This window comes from Zootoca vivipara, chromosome 7, assembly GCF_965207765.1.
Source record: "Zootoca vivipara chromosome 7, rZooViv2.hap1.1, whole genome shotgun sequence".
Lineage (NCBI taxonomy): Eukaryota > Metazoa > Chordata > Lepidosauria > Squamata > Lacertidae > Zootoca > Zootoca vivipara.
Window position 1 is genome coordinate 23,608,519 of NC_142590.1, and position 25,634 is coordinate 23,634,152.

Genomic DNA, 25,634 nt, shown 5'->3' on the forward strand with positions numbered 1-25,634 from the left:
AACAAGGGTCAGCTTGTCTCTCTGATAACACATCAGATCTCCCCTCAAGCACTTGGAAGCCTTTACTTCGTCATTTCTGTGATCAAAGTAGGGAGGTCCTATTCCATACCCTCTTATGAAAGTAGGGACATCTTAAGGAAAAGCCAGGCATTCCGGAGTCAAATCAGAAACTGGGACAGCTTCTGTAAATCCAGGACTGTCGCTGGAAAATAGGGACACTTGGGGGGGGGGGGGGAGGTCTGAGAGTGACAGGAGCTGTGTTAACCCTTTCTGTTGAGGGACACATGGTTTGGAGTTGGGCACAAGAGGGTCATAGCAGGGGCCTTCATCATTATTGTCCTCTCTGCCATCTCTTAAGTTCTTTAACCACTGATATCTGATCTCTTCTCAATCCAGTTACCTTGCAGATTTTTAAAAGGGCTTTACAATTATTATTATTATTGGCAAAAACAAAGAAAAGGGTATCCATCTTGCTGTTTTAACTATGTTCTCTTAAACATGCTTAGGCATGGTGTGTTATGTAACTGACTAAATGAGTGTGTTCCCCTCCCATCTTTTTGTGTAGCTCCTGCAATCTTGACATATTCCTTTGTCAATGTAAAGGATTCAGAAGAACTGGAAAGAGAGGCTGCTATATGACGAGAAAAATGGTACCAGCAAACTATTAGCGTTATCTCTTAGCTGAGAGCCAGTACAGAAATCAAAACAAGACCATATCATAAGCCATTTTTCAAAGTATTGATATAATAAATGTTCTGGCCTTTGCAATAGCAGCGGTTATTACATTCAGTCTTTCTTATTCCAAGGACATGGCTCCATTACAATCTAGCTTTGTGTTCACACTGTAACCCTGTCATGCAGGCTAGGTTGAGAGGCCGTGGTTTGTCAAAGGTTATTCACTAAGTCCTGTGGCTTAAATAGGAATCTGGACCTACCCCTCTCAAGTCCAAACCAATGTAGCCAATATAACATCTGCAATATGCTGTCTTGACAATTTCCATTTCCGTCCATGCCTTATGTTTACAAGATCAAAACTGTACATCTGCGGCAAGAAGCATGCGAGTAAATCAACACATGAACACCAGACCAACCTTGATTTTATTGGTATGATTTAGAAGAAAAGAATTCTAATGAAATGTTTCTGAATGCTGCACCATTTAATGGTGTTGTTAAAATCTTCTAGTATGTAGCAAAGGCATAACAGGCCTCCCCCGTTTCTTCTTTTTGTCCATTTTTGAAAGTTTGCAGATTGTACAGTGTCTGCCTGCCAGGAGTAAGTTTATTTCTGCCTAGATGTGTCCCACTGCACATGAGCATATATGATGAGTGAGATGGCCAGAAAACACGACCCCTACATTCACTTTTTGTTAAAAGTTCTCTGGAGGGTGTAAGCTAGGACTCTTGACCTAGACAATACCAGAGTTTGTGTTAGTGAGAATCCTATTGGAGCAGACCAGGATCCTGTCCTCACAGTGCCAGATGCCCATGGGAAGCTTGGAGGCAGGACCCAAGTGCAATAACATTCTCTCTGCTTACGGTTCCCTCGCCCCTGAGTTAGTGTGCTACTGTTGAAAGTTGGTGGCCATCACTGTGGCTTGTAGGAATGAGTTCATTTTCTGATGGTGGCCCCTTTCTAGTTTGATGATGATGATGAATGATTTATAGGCCAAGAGAGAAGAGAGAATAAGACTACTGTAATAACACTAATTTATCCCCCCCCCAAAAAGATGGGGTACTGTCCTGAATTTACTAGGATGCCCGATCTGCAGCCAAAACAGATTACTCACTGGAAAAGTGCAACAGGGCAAGAATGAAAACTTGTGCCAAATAACTTTGAGGTGCCACAAAACTTTTCTGTTACGTTTCCTCCATACCGTTTCGCCCTCTCGTGCTCCTGGTTGGGGGAGGAATGGGGTTGAGAGAGAACAATAATTTGATGCCACTCTTTCTTGTGTGTTTATAAGGCAGCCTTCCTCAAGCTGGTGTCTCTCAGAAATTTTGGACTGCAAACACCACCAGCTCCAGCTGTGTGCTGACTGTGGCTGGTGAGGATTGTAAGCCACAACATCTGGGAGGCACCAGGTTGGCAAAAGACCACTGCAGGGCAACAATTCCTGGGGGATATTATATTATTATTATTATTATTATTATTATTATTATTATTATTATTATTATGTGACAGTCAGATTAAATTTAATTCCTTGCTCAGCCTTCCAGAAAACATCTCTTAAGTGATGCCATCAGAAGCATGTGTCAGATTTGTGGGAATTGCTCCCCTTCCTCCTTGACTGTGCTTGAACTGCCAATAAATAATAAATGTGTTGGGGAGGTGGGGGTTTGGGGTATTGTTTTTGTTTGCTACTATGATACATATTTTTGGGTTCACCTAGGATAGCTCAGTTGGTAGAGCATGAGACTATTAATCGCAGGGTTGTGGGTTCAAGCCCCACACTGGGCAAAAAGAAAGATTCCTGCATTACAGGGGGTTGGACTACTAGATCATCCTCATGGTCCCTTCCAGCTCTACAATTCAGTGAAACTGTGATTTTAAATTGTAAACCGCCCTGTGATCCTTGGCTGAAGGGCAGTATAGAAATTTAACAATGAATGAATGTGTTTGAACAGTGTGGCAGATGGGGAAAGAGCATGCATGAGCTCAAGACCTGCTCCTAATCTCACCTTGAGCAGATGCTGTGAGGGAATAATGAATAGCTTTCAAAGCACTCTGGATTTACTTTATGACTTCATTGGTTCCTTGTACTGTCCTAACAATGCTCATCTGCTGTGTAATGCAGGGGTAGGGAACCTGTAACACACCGGATGTTGCTGGACTATAGCTCCAACAGTCCATGACTGTTGGCCATGCTGACTGGGACATATGGGAGTTGGAGTCCAACAAAATTTGGAGGGCTACACATTCTCCACCCTTGGTTTAACAGATAGACCCTTGCTTAAAGAGGCTAGTTTGGGGATGGCTGTAAAAGGGGGCAGAATTAATGTTTAGATTTTGTGCTATGGCTACCTCCCATCCTGATCTCAAATTACTTTCCATTATCTTCATTGCTTCCATTTAAACAGAGTCCTTATTTTTGTGTATCAAAATTACTTAGGATGGAGGTTACAAGCAGGATGGGGACAGCAATGTGAGCTAATAAAAAGAAGAGCAATGTTAATATTTGCCACTGGCATTTTTTGCATGTGAGTTTGGGGCAGATCTCCCCTTCCTGCTGCCAAAGTTAATATATTTGTAAATAATGTAAGTAATGTAAATATCTCCCAATACTGATTTTTCACAGAACTCTGTTCTCAGTCCTGTTTTTATGTCCTGCAGTGCTTCTAATTCATTTGTGACTCTAAATGGATGTCAAATGAGACAGTCTTTTAAAAACAATTGGCCCAGTAATCTTTTAGATAATCTCATGGAACATTAAAGCTCAACAGTGTAGTTAAAGCACAGCTTTCTAAAATCAACAAGGAAGGACTGTTTTACATGCTGTGGAAAAGGGATTGTTTTGTATTTGGTTTGGATCCCTGTTTCCCGTCCTAATGAGTGAAAATTACCCTTGGCTTTATTAAAGGCTATGATGTTGGTCAGCTGTTTGTATGAGCTTTTGGCTAGGGATTTTGTAAACTGTACGTTTCATTACTATTCTATTTTGTATAGTGTTGATGTTGTGAAGGCCGCCTTGTGTATTTTTTGTGAAAGGTAGGATATAAATTCATGAAATACCTTTATAAAATGCATTATATTTTAGTATATACATCAGTTATACAATTGTCATCATTTATCTTACACTGTTTTACTTCCACACACACCCCTCTGTCGGGTCTTATTTAGTCCTTGTTAAGCTGCATCTCCTTAATTACCACCCTTCTGCTTATTTTAACTACTGCTCATATATCTAACCCCACTTGGAAGTTTATCTGATTGTTATATTTCTTTAAATATTCGCCGAAGTATTCCCACTCTTCTTTTATATCCGACATCTTGATTTCTTATCTTTGCAGTCAACATTGCTAACTCCACATAATCTGTTAGCTTATTCTGCCAGTCCATTTTTGAGGGAATATTTTTGTCCTTCCACCTTAGGACATTAAATAATAATATTAATAATAATAATAATAATTCATGAATTACAATAAAATAGTATTAGAAAGTTTTCTGCAATATGGAATAAATACCGTATTTTTCTGTGTATAAGACTAGGTTTCCCCCCCCTAAAAATAATGTCAAAAATTAGGGGGCGTCTTATACTCTGGGCCATCTCCCCCCCCCCCATTTTCTTAAATCTGAGTCCCCCAAAATAGGGGGCATCTTATACATGGGCGCATCTTAGAATCATAGAATCATAGAATCATAGAGTTGGAAGAGACCACAAGGGCCATCCAGTCCAACCCCCTGCCAAGCAGGAAACACCATCAAAGCATTCCTGACAGATGGCTGTCAAGCCTCTGCTTAAAGACCTCCAAAGAAGGAGACTCCACCACACTCCTTGGCAGCAAATTCCACTGCCGAACAGCTCTTACTGTCAGGAAGTTCTTCCTAATGTTTAGGTGGAATTTTCTTTCTTGTAGTTTGAATCCGTTGCTCCGTGTCCGCTTCTCTGGAGCAGCAGAAAACAACCTTTCTCCCTCCTTTATATGACATCCTTTTATATATTTGAACATGGTTATCATATCACCCCTTAACCTTCTCTTCCCCAGGCTAAACATACCCAGCTCCCTAAGCCGTTCCTCATAAGGCATCGTTTCCAGGCCTTTGACCATTTTGGTTGCCCTCTTCTGGACATGTTCCAGCTTGTCAGTATCCTTCTTGAACTGTGGTGCCCAGAACTGGACACAATACTCCAGGTGAGGTCTGACCAGAGCAGAATACAGTGGTACTATTACTTCCCTTGATCTAGATGCTATACTCCTATTGATGCAGCCCAGAATTGCATTGGCTTTTTTAGCTGCTGCATCACACTGCTGACTCATGTCAAGTTTGTGGTCAACCAAAACTCCTAGATCCTTTTCACATGTACTGCTCTCAAGCCAGGTGTCTCCCATCCTGTATTTGTGCCTTTCATTTTTTTTGCCCAAGTGTAGTATAGTGTAGTCTTATAGACAGAAAATACGGTACCTATTATTATTATTATTATTATTATTATTATTATTATTATTATTAAGAGGCTTCATTCCGGCTGTGATTGTCATTCCTTAGGAAGTGAAAAGCGGACTTAATTACATTCACGCATAATAATAATAATAATAATAATAATAATAATAATAATAATAATGTATTACAAGTGTTCAAAGCAGCACTCTGTGTATATTACCTAATCCTTATAACATGCTAGACCAGGGAGAGCCAATGTGGTACCTTCCCATCATTCATGACTATTGGCCATCTCACTAGGACTGATGAGAGTCCAACAATGTCAGGAGGAGGGTACCATGTTGGTTACTCTATCAGTGTAAGGTAAACCAGTATAATTATTTCCCATGTTGTAGAAGGTGGGTAGAACTGAAGGGGGGGGGGAGAGAGAGGCTTTCACTGATGAGAACATAGCAGAGATGAGATTTCAACTTGAGCCACTTTATACATAGCTCCGTCTCTTAGCCAACATGCTGTACCACCTCACGAGCAATAAAGTATGTGGTGTGTGAGAGAAAATGACAATATGAGATTACAGTGGAACCTTGGTTTACGCCTACCTCCGTTTATGAACGCCTCCGTTTACGAACCCCGCGGACCCCAAAGTGTTTACATCTGGGTTCTGCGGCGCTCGGATGCGCAGAAGCGATCTGTGCAGTGCGTGAGCAGAAGTGCTCTATCGGTGCTTTGCGCCTGCGCAGAAGCATGCCTTCGGCGAGCGAATGCCTTGGCGAACGAACGCCTCCGCGGAACGGATTGCATTCACAAACCGAGGTACCACTGTATAGGAAAGGAATACTCAATTTGATGTTTCTGAAGTTAAGATTTCTTTGCTGCATTCAAAATTTTGAATGCTGGTTGTCGCCATGAAGATGGTGCCTCACTTTTATCTCTCTTTCTGTGGGACCAACATGGCTACTTTGGATGGATTGTGAAGTTCAGAGGTACCTCCTGGTACAAGTAGAGAAGACTTGAATGTAATGGTCTGTAGGCTTTTATGAGTAAACCTGCTCACTAAGATTAGCAGGCTGCTAAATTTCAGATTGAGATTAATTGGCTTCAGTATTAAGATGACTGACCACTAGAGATTGGTCTCATATCACCTAACATAACAAAAGTTGCTTCCTTGCTTCTCGAGCCTCTCTTTTCAAGAACTTGCTGTCTTACAAGCCTCCTAAAAAAAGCCAAATTTGTGTGTCCGAGAGTATGACATGTGTTGTTAAAGATCTATTTAGATAAATTTTAGACAGCTTTACATTCCCGAGAAACTGGAGATACTTGATTGAAATGGCCACTACCAAGTTGTTTTGTTTAACGTTGCAACAGTCCAAGTTTGCCCTCCTCAGGGTTGGATGTTGTCAATTTTGATGTACATCAAAAGGCTGTCAGACTCTTTAGATAAAATCCAGCTCTTTAGTGGAGAGAGATAACCATGGTGAAACCACACCATAATTATGAGGGCTGCCCTGCCCCACCACATGCAGCACTAATGGCTGTATGTATGTATATCTTCTATGAAGCACTTATATGAAATACCAATGTTCCATTAGTATGTGTATTAATAAGGTTATGGAAATATAAGTGACAAATAGAGTGAAACTGGTTAACCATAAATGTTCACAAGCTGCTCCACTACAGCAAAGGGAACAGCTGGCCATTAAATTAACAAAATTCATATCGAGTTTTTAAAGTGACATTTTTGTCTTCTGTAAATGTTGTTTTCATCTTGTTATGGAAACGATGTGTATCTAATTTTAAGTGGGTAAGAGTAGGAGACGGAGGCAAACATCTCCTTTCATATGCACTTAATAGCTGTGGAAGTGGGAGGTATTAGCAGCGAGCACCAAAATTGATGCTGCAGTGATTTCTAAACAAAACATGCATCAAGGAAGATGGAAAGAGAGAGTGTCGGTTTATTCCTTACATGGCTTGTTTTTCAAAGATCTGACTTCCTTGATAACTTCTAAAAAGTAGTTTGTGTTAGAGGGAGTCACATCCCCAAACAGGAAAAAATTACTTGCATGATTTCACGACCAATCCCCTAAAGGATTTTTGAGATAATTACAAGTTAAGCTGTGTTTTTTTAATGGTTAGGGTTTCCTTTTCAGTTGCTTCTTTTGTGTAAATATACCATTTTCTGGAATAGCTTTCAAATGAATACAAACTAACCATATCTGGACCTGCAAAAATTGTAAATCCTATGCAGACGTTCAAACCCTTAGTAGGGTTTAGTAGGGAAAGTGGCATTGTAGCAACCTAACTCTCCATTTTAGGCTAGTTCACGGGACTTCACATTTTCAAAAGAGCTATATACATGCAATTCTTATACAGGTGGAGTGGACCGATGTGCATTATTGCCTGTTCTAACTATCACATCTCTGCCATTTAAAAAATCTACAAGTAAGGCCTGAAGTTCTTGTTTGGTTTAAGTTTGGCTCTGCTTCATATTGGTCAGTTGGATTGAGAACAATCTTCCTGTTTCAGTATTTAAGGAACCAAAAGGCTAGGTAGAAATGGAAACAACTGTGGTTCTGAGGTTGTCAGCCAGATTTGTTGGTTTATTATGTCAGGGGTGGGGAACATCAGGCATGGAAGTGGTCCTGTAGGCCTCTATCTGGGCCCTGGAACTCTTCCCAGGCCACATCCACTCTCCTAGCTCACATCCCTCAGTTCACCCTGCTTTCCATTCCTCCTGAGTGTTTTTGTTTCTTGCTTGCTTGGATGGAGGATATAGAAGGCTGTGTGAAACTGGGTAGGAACAAGCCTACTATACTAAGGTATATTTCACATTTCTTGTTCTTTCTACTTTTTCCTCCAGTAGGTTGTCCAAAAGTAAATGTGACCTTTGGCATGGAAAAGGTTCCCTATCCCTGGGTTATGTATATTTTTTCTATGTTAGAGTTCAGGAGGTTCTAGGCAACCTGCTAGACACCCATCAGGCTTAGACTGTGTTTTCCTTCAGCAAGGTTGCTGTGTAAAGGAGCTGTCAAACAAGCCAGGTCAACCACAGGGCAGGCACATGCACGGGAGGCATGGCATGCAATTAGCTTTTTATTAACAGAAAATAACAACACAGCAGAGTTCTCTGATCCGCCTTAATCCAGGTGAGATGTTGCTGAAACTGACCACTAGCTCCGCCTTCCCCCCTCTTGATTTTCACTCTGGATCCCTCCCAAGCAGACGAAGGCTGTGTCGAGGGGGTGAACTCCTCCTCTGGGCCTGTGTGGCCCATTGCTCAGCAACGTGCAGGACTCTTCCCAAGCAGGGTGTTAGAGGGAGAGACGAGCCAGCAGGACTGGGACTGTCCTGCTACTGTGTAGCAGGGCCAACCTCTGATTCCTCTCTGTCTGAGTCTGCACTCACACTGGGACTCTCAGCCTCTGACCCTGTCCTAAAAGGCCCTCCTTCTGGCTCCTCTTGAACCCTCAACCCTCCAGCTTCTAGCACCTCCCTGCTAGACTGCAGACTGCTCTTCAGTGTCCCACCATCAGGATCCGGGATCTAAGTCTTCTTTGGTGGGTGGCTCCCACACTTTTCCTTATCGAGTCTGTCACTGAAAGCCCCATGCCTTCAGACCAGGTTGTGGGAGGAATTAGGTTGATGGAGTCTTTCCTTTGAGTCAGTTTAGAATGGACTAGACTAGTGCTGTTGTCACCCAGGTAGGTGAAGGGTGATATCCAGCCATGATCTCGCTGCACTGTCTAGTTATTTATTTTGTATTTATTTGTACAGTGGTACCTCGCAAGACGAATGCCCTGCAAGACGAATTTTTCTCAAGACGAATGCGTCTTGCGATCTGATGGTGACTCGCAAGACGAATTTGTTTTGTGAAAAATTTGTCTTGCAAATCGCGGTTTCCCATAGGAATGCATTGAAATTTAATTAATGCGTTCCTATGGGCAAAAAAAGAAATTTCAATGCATTCCTATGGGAAACCGCGATTCGCAAGATGAATTTTTTGCAAAACGAATTGACTCGCGGAACGAATTAAATTAGTCTTGCGAGGCATTACTGTATTTAGTTATGAGAGTTTAGACCTGATACCGTCCATCCTATATGAGACCTTCCGTCAGCATAACTATAAAACTAAACTCGTCAACTCCAAAATAATAAGTAGTTGTAAATGTGAGGCTCTAACATGAAATAAATAAATAAAAATCCGTGAACCTTTCTGTGACCTTTTGTTGGAAAAGATTCCTTTGTTTCTAGCATTGGGCCTCCATGTGGGATAGGTTTGACTGCTTGTCATGACTTGAACTGTGCTCAAAAGAAGCCAACACACTATGCTACAAACAGCTATTTCCCTGCTGTACTGCCTATCTTACAACCTTTGTTTCCCAGTGAATTTATGTGCTACATCATATAATAGAATAGCTGTCTATTACATAGTTAATAGATCAATGACCTTGAGCTGTGTCATCCTCCCCGCCCCCTGGTAAAACATAATTTTTCATGGCTGCATCATTATTTTCTATAATGTAAGTGGGCAATCAGTGCATGTCCCGAGGTTATAAACGGTACACATTCCATAATCAATCAAAGTCTCTACGTGTTCCAACAGCGTTGGCTTACACTACTGTATAACTCCTACTAATTTCACCTGCCATTTCTTAGCTATGTGATGCATTTAATGGTATTCTGCCTGCCTACCCTCAACCCCTGGTTTTATGGAGAAGTGGTGAATGATTTTTTAAAAAAAATATAACAGTAAAAAGAAATACACACTGTTAGGTAAACAGGAATTTAATTGGATGTCTTTAAATGTAAAACCATTGAAGTAGTTGCCTAAGGAGAAACTGCTCTCATTTTGGGATTAGTTTTGCCTCGTAAATCATAAGCTTATAGCAGCAGGCAGCCACTCCAAGAGGCCGTTGGTGTAGCCAGCGCAAGTTGAGTGTGCAAAACCCAACTCTTTGGCTTTCTTTGAAAATGACATGGATTTACAGACCCCGTTGGCCATTGTTTAAAGAGCAGATATAATTGCCAAGCTAATCAGAAGCCTAGCCCTAGCCCCAAAGAAGAGAGAAAATTGAGTAATTTAGGTTTGGCCTCTCAGAGCTGTGTGCAGATGCCGCAGAAGCACCGGGTGGTAATTGCTGATTTGCAAACACAGATCAATCTCCCTTGTTCCTGAGAATGTAAGTTAGGTGGGACATTAAACAGAGCTTTGTCCCCTCCCCACCATGTCAAAACATTTCTGCCTGTAGGGTACCATCAAGAGGTGCTTCAGCACAGCACAGGGTTTCTTACATGGTGGACCCAGTGGGCCATTTTCAGGTGGTCCTCAGTGCCGCAGCCTGCCCCAAGCCTGCCACTTGCCTGCCAAGCAGTGCCATAGCATTTGGGTTTGATCAATGTCAGCAGCTCCTTGCATGCTTAGTAGTGGCTGGGAGACAGAGAAGTTCAGGATCGAGGGGGGAGATCTCCTTCCATCATCATCATCATCTGAACTGGGGATAGGAAGAACGAGAAGAAAGGGAAGTTGTTACAGGAGGAAGAGATGACTGTAAAAGCTCCAGGGAGGAGGGATGGAGGAAGCAACCAATTGCTGAGGGACGGGAGGTCTCTGAAAGGAGAACTGGAGAAGAAATTGGAGATGGGTTAACATATTTTTCAGAGGCATGTGGAGGATGGGAAAGGGAAGGTATAAAAGAAAACAACCTTTTCCACTTAGAGCCTCTGGTGGGCCTCAGTAATTTTCAGCTGCCTCAAGTAGGCTCTACAGTAAATGATGCCCCTGATGTTAAGCAACTGAGATAGAAATCGGAAGTTTCTAGTTCTACTGGTACTTACTAGGTGGTCTTAGGCAAGCCATTCTCTTTCAGCCTCACTTTTCTCATCTGCAAAAGGGTTACATCTGAAGCACTCTGAACATTTGAAAGTACACCTTGGTTTGGTTGGCCATCTGTCATGGGTGCTTTAGTTGAGATTCCTGCATTGCAGAGGTTCAGACTAGATGACCCTCGGGGTGCCTTCACCATACAAATCCAGGATGCCAGGATTCTATGATTGTACTGTTTTCAATACCTGCTAAAAACGTTTCTGTTCAGGCAAACCTACGCAGACATTTCATCTGATTGTTATATTGTTTCTAAGACTGTTTATTTTACCTATATGTTTGAAAAAAATATTGTCTGCTTATGAAGTCTGTTGATTTTATTGGTATTTTCTTAGCAACGTTTTATGTGATTTTATATAAACTGTTTACTGTTTATTTTGATTAAGTGATATATAGATCTTGTTACATTAAAAAAAATAGATTTTAGGGGTGTTACATCTGCACCGTAGCCTAATGCATAGCTGGCAAGTCTCCCGTTTTTTTGCGGGAAACCCCTGTATTTTAAACCGTTTCCCGCTGGCAGCCCAGATTGGAAAAATTCCCGTAAATCCCCCAGATTTCCTGCCTGCCAGGGAGGCTCCATTTTGGGTCCTGGCGCCACCCAATTTCCAGTGCCCAGACATGGGTAGCGAGGCACCGGAAGTCGCCTCTACGCATGTCCTGACATGTGTAGAAGCAACTTCCGGTGCCACTCCGCCCATGTCTGTGCACCGAAAATTGGGCAGAGCGGCACCGGAAGTTGCTTCTACGCATGTCCAGACATGTCCAGTGCCGCGCCGCTACTGATCCCACATTTTTCAGCGGGAGACTTGGCAGCTATGGCCTAATGTGACAGTAGATTTCTGCCATTGCTAAGGGTGAATTTAATATTTTCAGAGACAAAACCGACCAAAGCCATATTAAGAAAACACTTTGTGGAGAAATGCCAGTCTTCTGTGATTTCACACCAATAGAACCAATCTGTATGTGATTTACAACCAGATTAATTTTTCAATTAAATATTGCGTCAATAGCTGTTTGTTTCTGGCACATGTATCATCAGGCTCTTGTCTGGATTCATTTTTTGCACGAGGCCCATTTTACTGAGAGAGGCAAATGGTAGCGCCATGGGAACTGTGTTCTGTTTGTTACAAAATGAGATATGTCAACGTCAAGCAAATTGCATCTAGGAATAAAATGAAGCTGGGGAATAAAAGTGCCTCTAAGAGGGGGCGGGGGGAACTAACCACCACCAAGGCAAACCAACTCTGTTTAGGCCTCATGCTGTTCTCAAGAGCCATATCTGTGCATCTTATGGATGCTGGAAAGTAGCCAAGGTTAAGACGAAGCGGTTCTGTCCCACAATACATTAAAAAAGATTCTCCCAGATGGATATTTACATGTAATAAAAGCTCCAAACACTTCATATTCCTTCCCGCTTCATCCCACCCAGCAGATTCCTGGAGCTTACCTCCTGAGAGTAGAATGATATATATGTGCTTGGGTGTAACATAAATCACATGCTCACTAACAAGAATGCTTAAGTGACTATGTTTACTAGGGTAGAAACAAGATTTCCTATCTGTCAGGTGAACAGCTGTAGCTGTTAACAATTAGTGGGAGATGCAGTTTTATAGCTCAATTGTCCAGAACAGGTGCAAGGGAAGGCAGCCTGGCCCTGGCCCAGTATTTCAAACAGCGATTAGAAGAACGGGCCCCATGTTGTCGAAAAAAGGCAAATGAAACCCCCAAATATCTGGACAATGTATTTTTTCCCCTGTTGGGCCTATCAATTAAAATAGATACCGGTAGGCTGAGGTCCTCTAACTTGGAATAAGGTTTTTCTGTAATTGGGCCTATATAGTATCCATAAAATAAAGTCTCTTCCCCCACCCCCTTTTTCTTCTACTAAAATAAGCATGGCTGAATGCTTACCAGGTCAAAATGGAAAACCTACATTCTTTCCCGTTTCTGAATACACTAAGCCAATGCTAAGCTATATATTTTCTGGCAGCCTTCCAGCAAAGCAGGCTTTCTAATTGAAAACAACCCCTGCTTATTGCTGACCTTCAAAATGTTCATGGTTTTTCTGGGAATGTGGGCCAATGTTTGTTGTGCTCAGGCACTTAAGAAACACACAGTGTCCACGGGGATTAAACTCTGGTGGTAAATTCTGTGGGGAAGGGATATTGCTATAGTAACCCGACGATGGTTTATGCTCCTTCTCTCGTGGCTCTTCTACTGTAAATGGAAAATACAGCTGTGGCTCTAAATATTTGTCCGCGTTTTTGGTGTTTCTAAACTCAGATCACTGCATCCTATTTTGCAGTTTACCCTGTCCCTAAAGTGAGGACTATGTATTTCTTAATGATAACAAAGATGCTTACATCTTGTTTCAGGGATTCCAGCATATGGCTCAAGAAAATGCCCTTTCCTATGTTTTATGATGAGATGGGCAAGAACAGTGTATCAAAGAACAAGCATGGTTTGATATCTGAAGGTCCCTCTTGATAGAACTGATTAACGTTAACTATAGACCAGTCAAATCTGCAAGTGACCTAAGCATGTTTGCATATATCGCTGCAGTTTTATGAAGGGTTTGGGGGGGCATGGGACGGGAGAAAGATGTTTAATGTTTAAATGTTCATGGTATTCCAAATAGCTGCTTTATTTGGCATCAAACTGCTGCTTAAACTTAGCATTATTTATAAGTCTCAGCTAGACTTTTTTTTTTTGCTAAAGATATTGTAGAAGTGTTAAAGCAAATCAGGGGCATCTAAATCTGTAAGGACATAAACCAGTCTATGTAATAGTTAGCATCACTGAGGTTAAGTGACGCTCAAAGCTGTGTGTGTGTGTGTGTGTGTGTGTGTGTGTGTGTGTGTGAGAGAGAGAGAGAGAGAGAGAGAGAGAGAATTCAACTAAAGGATAATTCCAGTCAGTTTTAGAAGTGGGAAACTGAAGCTCTGAGACTTGCCTGAGGCTACCTGGAAAGTCCATGACTAAGTTGGGACAGCTGCTTGGGCCAGACAGAAATCTGCACTATTTTTTCCTAGGGTGATAGCTACTACTGCTACACTTTTGTGTAGCCTAAGAAACGAATATAGATGTTTCCAACCTTTGTGAGTACATGGCTCCTTTGACCAACTCCATTCTTTCTGCAGGCACCCCTGTGGGACTCGGGAGCCTAGTTGTGTCACCTCTTGCCTGCAGAGCAGGCAGCCTCTTGTCCTTTTTCAAACACCCTCCCTTGTGGAGTGTTCCTTCAGGCTCCTCTCTTTCCCCCTCTCCTTGGGAGTCCTCTGGGCAGCCACTGGTATCTGAGCCACCCCATGCCCCAAGAGAGGTGCCTCCTCACACTGTCCCACAGGGGCCTGGGAAGCACCCCCTGGCCAGCCCCAGAGGCACCATTCACGTTGGGAGCTTGTAGCCAAGGCTGCTGCAACAAACAGCTGTGCAAACTTTTGAGAGGCAAGAGGGCATCAGAGAAGGAAGGAAAGAGGGACAGAAGCCAGTGTTGTCTGCAGCACCCCTGACCATTAATTCAAGTTACCACAGGGTGCCATGGCACACTGGTTGAAAACCACTGGACTAAGATACAAGTGGGACTGTGGGAGTGGCTAAGTAAAGCAGGGGTGATGGAGCTAAATGCACCAGAATACGACTCATGGACAGGATGGTTTACTAAACCCATTCTTCATGACCTAGTGTTACGTATGAATGCAGCCCATGTGGCTATCATTCTCTTACCTAGCATAGATCATGCACTTCCATCTGTGGATCTAGAGTTGTATTCAGCTAACTTTTACTCAGAGCAGACCCATTGAAATTAATGAGCATGGCTAAGGTAGGTCCGTTAATTTCACAGAGCCTCCTCTGAATGAAACTGGGTTGAATAATGCCCACTGTCTTTGGACATGCAACTATAGAGCTGGATTGTGCCCAGTAAATTCTGGACTCTTGGAACAAAGCAAAGGCTTTGAATGCAGTCTCAGATTTGTATTCAGGAAATGTGAGTCTGTTTGTGTTTCCATCCATGATTAAGAATTCAGCCTTTCACATCCTTCCTCCTCAAGCTTAATAATGCATCTAGTACACACATACATACATGTGCAGAGAGAGAAAAGTATCTATCCAAACATATTCTTTGTTCTTTTCTATTTCCCAATTATTATTTTAAAAACGAGAACTAGATTTTATTAGTGATTGGAGCAACAACTTTCAGGCTAATATACAGGTCCATTTTTTCTGTTTTGATTTCTACAAAAAATAAATTTTCAGTGCAGTAAGGGTGGATGGGGAAAGAAAAATAGCTTTCTTCCCCCTTATTTTTCTTAGCATTTTTAAAAATTTGAAACCTTACATGTCAACACAGAAGAATTGTGAATAAGCATATAACATGTCTTGTTTGTTGTAAATAAAAAGGTGCAAAATAAATGCAACAGGACAGCTAACTTTGGCGATAGGGCTGCTGGACCTCTGAGCTGGGTTAATTCTTTTATTTCACAGTGGAGATCTATTTTATAATTTGGTGGTGGGGGTCATTGTTTTGTTAACTTTTGGCCAAACATTTTCTCAGAGATGAGGTTAAAGCTTGGAATATTATAGAGAGGGAGGTTTTGTTTTGTTTAAGCTCTTGAAACAAGATCAGCTTTCAGGTTTGGTGTAATGAGATTGGCGAATGGGAGTTAACTCCTATTTAAAGGGTCAATTATAGGAATTCAGCCTTCAGCTGAACTTGGAAACTTGTTGTTATTCATTAGAAAGCTGAAGCTATCTCTCCTCTGCCGTTCACCCAGGGAGGCTTCACCCACACACCCACTTGGCGATGTATAGGCTTGGGGGAGTATCTTTGTATTTTGGAAACCACAAGTTTTGTAAAGCAAAGTACTGGTTTTCCACAGTCTCTATGTGCCTGAAAACTGCCATGAGAGAAGTGGTCCTCCTCCTTTTGCCATCCAAAGAACCCACCATACTTGTCAGCTTGATAGCAGAATGATGACATGTAGGCTGCATTGGGACAGCATTTTATTCTGTTTCTCTGACATTCCCTTACCAGATAATGGTGCACTTGGGTGCACATACATCGACAGAGGCCTTCCATGGGGCCCATAGCACCCTCTCCTTGGCTCCTCTCCTGCCCCCCCCCCGCTGAAATAATGTTGCTGGACTAAAAAAAGAAAAGAAAAGAAGGTAAAGGATCCCTGGACAGTTAAGTCCAGTCAAAGGCGACTCTGGGATTGCGGCGCTCATCTTGCTTCAGGCCGAGGGAGCCGGCGTTTGTCCACAGACAGCTTTCTGGGTCATGTGGCTATGACTAAACTGCTTCTGGCTCAAAGGGACACCTTGATGGAAACCAGAGCGCATGGAAATGCTGTTTACCTTCCCGCCGCAGCAGTACCTATTTATCTACTTGCACAGATGTGATTTTGAACTGCTAGGTTGGCAGGAGCTGAGACAGAGCAATAGTAGCTCACTCTGTCATGGGGATTTGAACCGACGACCTTCCAATCGGCAAGCCCAAGAGGCTCAGTGGTTTAGACCACAGCGCTACCTGCGTTGCTGGACTACCAACAGCCTCAGCCTGTGGTCAGGGATGATGGTATTCCATTGTATTCCTGCAAAAGCTGGAGGGCACCATGTTGGCTACCCTCACCTCAGAGGCTGTGTTGTGCGGAAAGAAATTACGTGAAGGTTGAAATACACAGCTGTTAGGTTTAGGTACGCACAACCTCCATCTGTACTCTTGCTGGGCATTTTACCAAACCAGACAAATCCTGTGATCTTCCCTTATCTTTTGTTTTTAGTTTCCAGTGTCATGTGTTAATGACTTCTGGCTGCAGGACTGTAACCACAGTGCAGAAAGTGAGCAGCTACTTTCTCTCCCTTTCTTTTTTTCTCGCTTTTTAAGGATAAGGAATGTACAGACCTGCACTTATTTCTGCAGCCACATAGAGAGACTTGAAGCTCAATCTGTGTTTACTTTTGTGTGTGTGAGTTTTGTTTGCTGATTTATGAATTCCTGCACAATTTGGTTTAAAAATAAATACACATCCAGTCCTGGACTCATGCTCCAGGTTTTATAATGTCTAGCATTTCCTTACTTATTGTCTTTTAATTTACCAAATGAGCTTATTATGACTGAGTTTCAGCAGTACAATAAACAATACTGCTACACGTTGGGTCGAGGCTTTTTGGTTGTATTCTGTTAAAATACAATGGCTTTAAAAATCCCTTAAGGGTTATTTATATAGAGATAGCTCCGTGGAGTTTGGTTTTCTTCTCCCTTGAGTTTCAGTATGGAAACTTGACTGTACAACTAGCTGAAAGTTTCCTGCCCTTGTTACTTAAACAGAGCACTTCCATCCATTGTTTTCTGTCCAGCTTCCTACCCTTTCTGTAGTTAAGAAGGTTCAAACCAAAGACAGATTTATGGGTTATCTCTAGGTGGGGGTTATATGCTTGTGTTTGGTGGGGGGGGGGGAAGGCTTGACACAAACCTTACACTATGAGTCAAAGTGATGAGTTAAGTCCAGCATCTCTGGTTTTATGAGCCTTTTCACTTTCTTGACATTTCCTGGTTTGCCAATTCATTGCAGTAAAATATTTTCAATAACTGAAATGCTTTGCCTCCTCCTCTCCCCAGTTTGTTTTTATTGGGCTCTTGAGGGTAAATGGGTGTTGCGTTCCAGAGTCTCTAAAATCCTTCCATTTGCAGGAATGTGACATAGAATTACTTTCTGCACATATCATGGTTCTTGGTTACAGACAGTCCAGTGTAGTATGTCAAGAGGAGAAGTGAATGAAATGTGTTTTTTTTGGGGGGGGGGGATGAGAACAAAGAGGCAAGTAAGGGGGAAAGTCCAATGTAGCTAAATATTGGAGGTTCAGGACAAAAGACACTCACTGATTTAGTCCACGATGACTTGCTACCACAGATAGCTAGTAGCATGCACGCCATTGCTCTTGAAAGAGTAGCCACTAGGAGACAGTGTCTCTAAAATATCTCACTGAAGTCTGGAAGAGATTGAGGGAAGATGGAACATAAGAGAACAACATAAGAGAGTAAGCCTGTTAAAACTAGCTAAAGATGCATCCCCACCTCTGGCCTGCTGGCAATTGCCATCCCCCCCCCATCTGCCTCCTGGATGAGGCCACAGAATTATGGAGCAGCATTGCAAATGGTTTTACTTCTTCAACCTATAGAGAAGCAATGAGTTGTCTTGACCATGTGAATCCTCATCCCAGAACCTGTCAGGCTTGGACAGCAGGTTGGAACTGAGCAATACCAGGATGAGATTGTCTTATCCAGGGATTGAGGCTGTCATATTATTGAAACACAAGTGTCAATGGATCTGAATATTGGTTAGCCATCTGGGCCGACTCGTGTCCCATAGGCTGCTTGTTCACTCCCTGGAGCCAGCCCTGTGCTCAGATGAACTTGCTCACTTTTTTCTTTCTTTTTTTAGGTTAGGGAGTGACTCTTGCCCGAATTATCCCTTTACTGCATCTGTAGCTGTTATCTTTACCAATCTTCTTCCAGGTTCCAGCTGATTCTTTGCAAATTTACTATCCATTCCTGCAGAGCTGAGCTTTGAAACTTTTTGCCCTTAGGCTGGCAAGGCAGAGCTGTGCGAGATAGCATCTGAGCACATTTACAGAAAGTGCAGGGATATAATCCTGAGAAACAGCCAGCAGAAGCCTAGTGAACATAGGAATTACAGGTTTTTTAAAATACAACAACAAATAAGAACATAACCAAAGGCCCATCTAGTCCAGGATTCTGTTTCCCGCAGAGACTGACCAGATGCTTATGTGGAGCCTGCAAGCACTTTCAAAGTAATTTATGGTCTCCACAACAAATAGTGCAAAGAGAGGAGTGCCCCAGTATGGAGCCCTGTGCATCTGCCCCCCAAGACTTCTAATTACTTTCTACAGATGTTGCATCTTGGCCTGTATTGCATGTGCAGCACTCAGCAGAAGTGGCATCAATCAGGTTTCTTATTCATTCCCTTATTATTATAATTATTTTGTGTGTCTGTGTGTCTGTGTGTGTTGACGAAAGTTTTAAATAAACAGCTAAACTGCAGTTCTCATTCTATCTAGGTTTGTACTGTACTGTGTATGTTGGCAAAGTGTTTCCTGTTTCAGCAGAAATGCCTTTAAAAATATAATGAAAACCTTCTTTGGATGTGCTGTTTGATTGCTGCATTATGCGAGCTGCTCCACAGGAGGTTTGTTCTCCTTTTAAGCAGAAACTCCTTTTGTTTGAACGTGACCTCTTTTCAAATTAATAGTGTTGTACCTTGGTCTGTAAGTTATCTTGCCCCAAGTTTGCTTCCTTGGCACTTTGTAAGTAAGGGATGATGTGTGTAAGAAGAAGCAACATTCTGAAACTCCTGTAGGTAAAAAAAAAAAGTAATTTGTCATTATTTCCACTAAGAGGGTATAGCAGCAGCTGCTGATAAGAGTAGACCATTTTAACCCTGGCCCATGTGTGTTCTTATCGATCATGGCCCACTGTGGAGGCAAACATTATCAGAGGTATGGTTAGAAACAGAGAAGAATGCAAAAAGCTAGTGTTGTCCTGAGACAGACTGCAGTTGAGTTGAGAGCCAGTGTGGTGCACTAGTTAGAGTGTAGTTAGACCTGGGAGACCAGGGTTCAAATCCCCACTAGCTCACTGGGTCAGTCACTCTTGGCTTAATTTACCTCACAGGGTTGTTGTGAGGATAAAATGGGAAGGAAGAGGAAACATGTATGCCACCTTGAGTTCCTTGGAGGAAAGATGAGATATAAATGCATTCAATCAATTGATAATACTAGGATGTGTGCTGGGAAGGACAGCCTGGTAGGTGGAGAGAGTTGGACAATTGCATAGTTCATGGCCACAGACCGTTAAAGCAACCTTCCCCAACTTGATGTTTTGGACTACAACTCAGTTCAGCCCCAGCCAGCATGGCCAATAGTCAGGAAGGATGGAAGTTGTTGTGCAAAAGAGTTGGAGGCCACCAGATTGGGGGAAGCCTGCATGACAAAAGCAAGCACATGTACAAGTTAAGCTCCCCTGAAATGGAGTTTCAGTGGATATTTTGTACCATGGAATAATAATAATAAAAGGTTAGCGAGGTCTTGAACGGTGTTGATTCTGGTTGTATTAAAGACTTGGTGTTGAACCCACTTTAGTGAAAGTGGTGGGGGAAACAATATTCCCTGCAGTTTCTTTTTCTCCTTATGACACCCACCCCACCTCCTGCCAGGAGAGAGATGGATCACTCTTGCCGGGTGTGTGTGTGTGTGTGTAAAATGCTCTCTTGCTCACCGAGTAGGGTCATGACAAGCCGTGAGTACATCCAACCCTGCCCATAGCCTCTGGGAGAAAGCGTTACATATATGCATATATGTAAGGATATAAAGATGATGTTTTTGACAAGGCAGAACTGAGACAAAAAAGAGGGCCATGTTGCTCATATGCAATTACATCGATGGAGGGAGAGGTGCAGTATAAGACGATTTGTAATCCAGCATATATTTCTAGACAATCATTGCCATTTAGTGTACATTTACAGTATTTGTTTGTTTGCAGATGAGGGCAGCTTATAGGCATGAAATGCCTCCAGTACCTTCCAGATCCCCAAAGGCCCATGAATTGGGTAGATGGCAATTTGTAGCTTTTCAAAAAATGACATTACAAATATCCCTGGTGCTCCTGAAGCCTGCTGTTTCCTGTTTTGCTTTAGCAGCTGAAAGAAAGCTCTTGAGTCTTTCATGCGATGCACACAGTATGGCATTTCAAATGTTCTCTCCTCTGAAGTTCTGCTAATAAACATCTGTGGTTTCTTCCTGTGCGCTGGATCTCACTGGGGCAATCTTGGAGCTTTGGGGGAATCCTGTAGAAAATAGTTACCACACTCTGGAGGTTGCAGCACATAGCCATGCAATTTGTTTGACTTGGCCACACTTTTCAGCTGACAGCCTTGAAGAGTTTGTTCTCTGTGGAAATAGAACGCACTGCATACTGGCCTTTCTTAAGAGTTAGAATCAAGTCCGCCATGGTTACATGTTGACCTCAAGGTTGTAAAATCCCTCCTCTTCCTACATTGTAGTTGCTTTATTACAGCACAACACACGTTAAACATTAGTGACCTGGTGATATGGGAAATCGGGGTGCTAAAATTAAATCCAATAATTTCCAGATGTTGGTATGAGAACTGCATGTTTTTATTAAAAGCACATAGCGACAGGAAGGGGGAGAAAACTTGTTTTCTTAAAAAACCAATTATTTTAATAAGGCAGTTCTATGGGATTTTAGAGGGAGGCTGCCACCCTGCATTTTTTTTTTTACAAAAGCATCAGCATTGCAACTCTAAAAATTACATGCTGGGAATTTTAAGTGAAATTATATAAGAAATCCTATTATAGTCACACTGCTGTTTGACCAAGAGATAGGTTTGGCTAAGGGCAGCGGATTCCCCAGGGCTTTTCTTTAATATACTTGTCATGTTTCTAGTTTTATAATTTAAAAACATCTGTATTAGGTGTCCTCCTAATTGATTGATTGATTAGATGGATTAATTAAAATAAAACTGCTGGCAAAGTGAAATGGATGTTTCTTCCATAGATTTTTTTTATAAAAAACCCTCTGCCCTTTGTCTAAAGTTTCCAGGGTGATTAGTGACATGTTTGTAGTGACATTCTTTCTTTAACCAGGCAGCTGAACTTAAAACATTTTTGAGGATAGCCAAAGGAAGCCATTTCCACCGCACTGAAATGGGTGGGTAAAAATCAAATGAAGTGCTAGTTATGATTTGCTGAAGCCATGAAGGCACATTGAGCTAAGTAAAAAGAAGGGTTTTCTATGAATGGTGAATATGTTTTGGAAGATGCCAGTGGTTGTGGATGGTTTAGAGGGGGGCGGGGGGGGGGGAGAGGCCAGGATGTGGTGTTCAAATAAAACACTGGCACATTTTGCGTAGTAGTTGGTCGAAGGTTTGGCAATGGACAAGGAAGCTGATACAGCATGAAATGGTTTGTTTTGATGTTGAATGCACTTTGCCAAGGGAAGATGACTCAGAGGCTATGGGGCTAAATGGCACAGTGTTGTGTCTTCATATTTATCTGATTATCACTTTTAGCCGGCTCCAAATCAATCCGAGAGTGAGTTATAAGGAAAAGTCACAATGCATGTGAAACAATAAAAAGAACATGAACTTTGAATTTATTTTGCAATGAATTAAAATCAGGGCAGGTTTCTACACATGTTCCAACCATCTTGACTAAACACCAGAGTGTTATTATAATATTTTGATATTATGGTACACTGAAATGTTTAAATGTTTGATTGCCCTTAGATCTTCCCGCTACACTTGCCATCCTCTCCTGCCACACTAGTGTAATGTGGTGCACCCTTTGAGAACCACTGTCCTACCCACTACCAAAACGTGGGATGGGAGAGATAAGTCACTGGCTGCTGTTGCCTTCCTCCTGAAACTCAGAAATGTTGCATCTTTCAACATGCCTACTTGAGGGAGGGCATCCTGGAAGCACCATTGCAGAAAAAGCTGAACACTCTAGAGCAGAAGTCTTTTGGAAGTGATATGTGGAGTAGAACTCGCCAGATGATCTCCAGTGCTGCAGATGTGATGGGAAGCTCCTATGGGCGGAGGTGGTTCCTAAGATTTAACTATGGCTCACACACACACACACACACACACACACACGTGTATACGTATTCAGCTATACTGAATAAATTCTAATTTACATTGATGTGTGCCTGGTAGGAGCTCAAACCACAGTACCTCTTCAGTGACCTCTGGAATGAAAAACATACAAAATCTCTGTAGGCTTGTGCATAGATTTGGAGACATAGGGCTGTTTTCCATAAACATTTGCCTTGCTTTAGCTTCCTGCAGATGTACTTTATATGCAAACTCCTCCACACACGTCAGCTGTCCTGCTGTCTTGCTATACCGCAGCCATAATGCTCTATACACAGTGTGAAAGTGTGTGGTTCTATACCGTGTTGTAGGGATTATTTGCAAGGATATACCCTGCATTTTGGGTGAGAGGGCTGTTATCAGTTTAGGCAGTTGCTGTTAGACGCAATAAACCAGGCACCCAGACATGTCCGTTTGTTTAGTGATAAAAGCAGCATTGTAGCATAGGCGGCTTACCTGACTGGTGTTTTTGTGTCCTAGATCAGTGCAACATCAAAAGCGATACAGTGAATATACAGTGTTTTTGCAGTTGTTTGTTCCAGATTTGCAATGAAGATACGTAATAAATAATCATTTATCTTAGGCATCTTCTTAAATTCTAGAATATTGTCCTAAATTCATTTCTTTCTTAAGAACATCTTAATCTGAGGTTGTATTACTTTCTGCACTCTTATCTTTCATAAGAGTAGAGAGGTCATCATTCTTGCTTTACAGATTAAGATACGGCAGTGGAAAGGCTTTTTGCTATTATCACCCTGTCAGTTTCTGGATGGGATGGACTTTGAATCTTTGATGCTTTAATCCTAGTCTAACACCTAAATGCTGAACAACACTGGCTGTTGGAAGATCAGTACAGCTTAGAAAAGAATTGTAGAGTTGGAAGGGACCACGAGGGTTATCTAGTCCAATCCCCTGCATTACAGGAATCTTTTGCCCAACATGGGTCTCAAACCCATGACCCTGAAATTAAGACTCTCATGCTTTATCAACTGAGCTATCCCAGGCTATAATAGGAATGGAAAAGCTTTGGTCAACCAGATATTGTTGCACCCCAACTCCCATAACCCTCAGCCAGCATGGCCAGTGGTCAGGGATGATGGGAGCTGGAGTTCAACCGCATCTGGAAGGTCACGGGTGCCCCATAAGTGTAGAAGAACCATGAATTGATTAAAAGTTGATTCGCTATAAATTATCTAGGCTAGGAAAGCACATTGCAGAAGGCTGTTTTTGTAACAATGGATACAACGCAAAGAAACTCACAGCTATAATCCTAATTAAATACCATTTTAAAAGTATAATTGTATGTAAAACTCATTAAAATTTATAGGGCGTAGTTTTAATTGAGTTTATTTTTAAGTTATAAATTCCATATATGATTTTCAGTCTAGTCTGTACTTATTTGTCAGAAGTAAGTCCCTCCGAGGGCAATGGGACTTTACGCTGAAGAAAGTGTGTTCGGGTTTGTATTCTAGCAGCACAATCCTAAACTGGTTTAAGAGAATCCACTGCTTCCCTGGATCTTATTCCTAGGAAAGTGCTCATAGGACTGCAGCCTTAAGCACTTAACATTGGTTTCAATGAAAGAAGAGTATGCTTGATTTCCCTCCAATCACACCCTGCTGCTTTAATTCACATTAAAGATGTTGTTTGTAACTTGTGTATTACCAGTTTGAAACCTTGCGGCAGCTCAGATAATAACAGAGTCAATGAGAGAACTGCCTAAATGTTGCCCTAATCTAGTTTAGCCTTTCCCCTCAAAATCCTGTTCATTTGTCATTTACTTTGCAGGTCCCGTGCCTACGAGCGAGTGTGCGTTGTCACCTGTCAATAGCTCCCACCCAGTTCAAGCCTTGCTTGAGAGCTTTACAGTTTTATCCGGTTGTGCGAGCAAAGGGACCGTTGGATTACCACAGGAAGTTCATGTCCTCAATCTCAGGAGCCCCGAAGAAGGCCTTGCCCACCATGAAAGAGAGGTAAGAAGGAGAAATTGTGCCGTTGTCTATGTGCCGCTTTTGAGGGCCCTTCACGCAACCATCACGTTCTGAGAATGGGGTTTTAGCCTGGCTAGCAGGTGCAAAGCAGAGGGGAGCAGGGTGTGCAAGCGAAGAAACCACCCCAGAGATCTTAGTATTATCTCTGTTTAAAAATAAATAAATTGTCATTTTCAGTTATATACATTTCAATAGTTTTACAATCATTTTAACATTTTGAAACTCAACTTCCTTCGTCCTCTTTCTGCGATTCCTTTAATTTATATTTATCATTTCCTGCATATTCTAAATTAACTTAACTTATTCTTTTCTTCATCTACTTTAATTATTTTCTCTTATGAAACTGCAGGTTGTTACAATAATCCTGCCAATGTTCTTATCTGTTTACAATTTATATGTACCGTACATATTCTATAAACCATTTTCATTCTTTTATAAGAAGTCTGTTGTCTTGATTTCTTATTTTTCCAGTAAGTTTCGTCGTTTCTGCATAGTCCATGAGTTTTTGTATCCAATCTTCTTTCATCAGGACTCCTTCTTTCCATTTTTGGGCAAGTAACATTCTTGCCGCTGTAGTCACATACATGAATAAATTTCTATACTGTTTAGGTAGTTCTACCCCTATAATTCCCAGAAGGAAAGCTTCTGGTTTTTGTTTTTTACAAATGTTATTTTAAACATATTTTTCAATTCATTATACTTCATTTCCCAGTAAGCTTTAAGCCTAATGCAAGACAACCACATATGATAGAAAGTACCTTCTTTCTCTTTGCATTTCCAACACTTACTCAATTTTGATATATACATTTTTTGCCAGTTTACTTGGTGTTAGATACCACCGTTGTAACATTTTCATTAGAGATCTTAGCATTATCGCATGGGATTCTGGGACACCCCTCACATTGGCTTCTGCAAGGTCACAAGGCCATGCACTGCATCAAGTACAAACCAAGAGGGTGGCATTGACCTTC

General features: G+C 41.9%; 1 protein-coding gene and 1 non-coding gene across 4 annotated transcripts in view; both read left to right on the forward strand.

Moving 5' to 3' along the window:
* Positions 1–25,634, forward strand: part of TGFBR3 (transforming growth factor beta receptor 3) — a 136,063-nt gene that overhangs the window by 29,232 nt on the left and 81,197 nt on the right. For all 3 annotated transcript variants that reach the window (XM_035123643.3, XM_035123646.3, XM_035123645.3), the window contains exon 3: positions 24,461–24,645. In XM_035123643.3, coding sequence (XP_034979534.2) covers positions 24,461–24,645 — 185 coding nt within the window. The remainder of the gene's footprint in view (positions 1–24,460; positions 24,646–25,634) is intronic.
* Positions 2,385–2,458, forward strand: TRNAN-AUU (transfer RNA asparagine (anticodon AUU)). Its single transcript has one exon. It is a non-coding gene; the product is annotated as a tRNA-Asn (tRNA).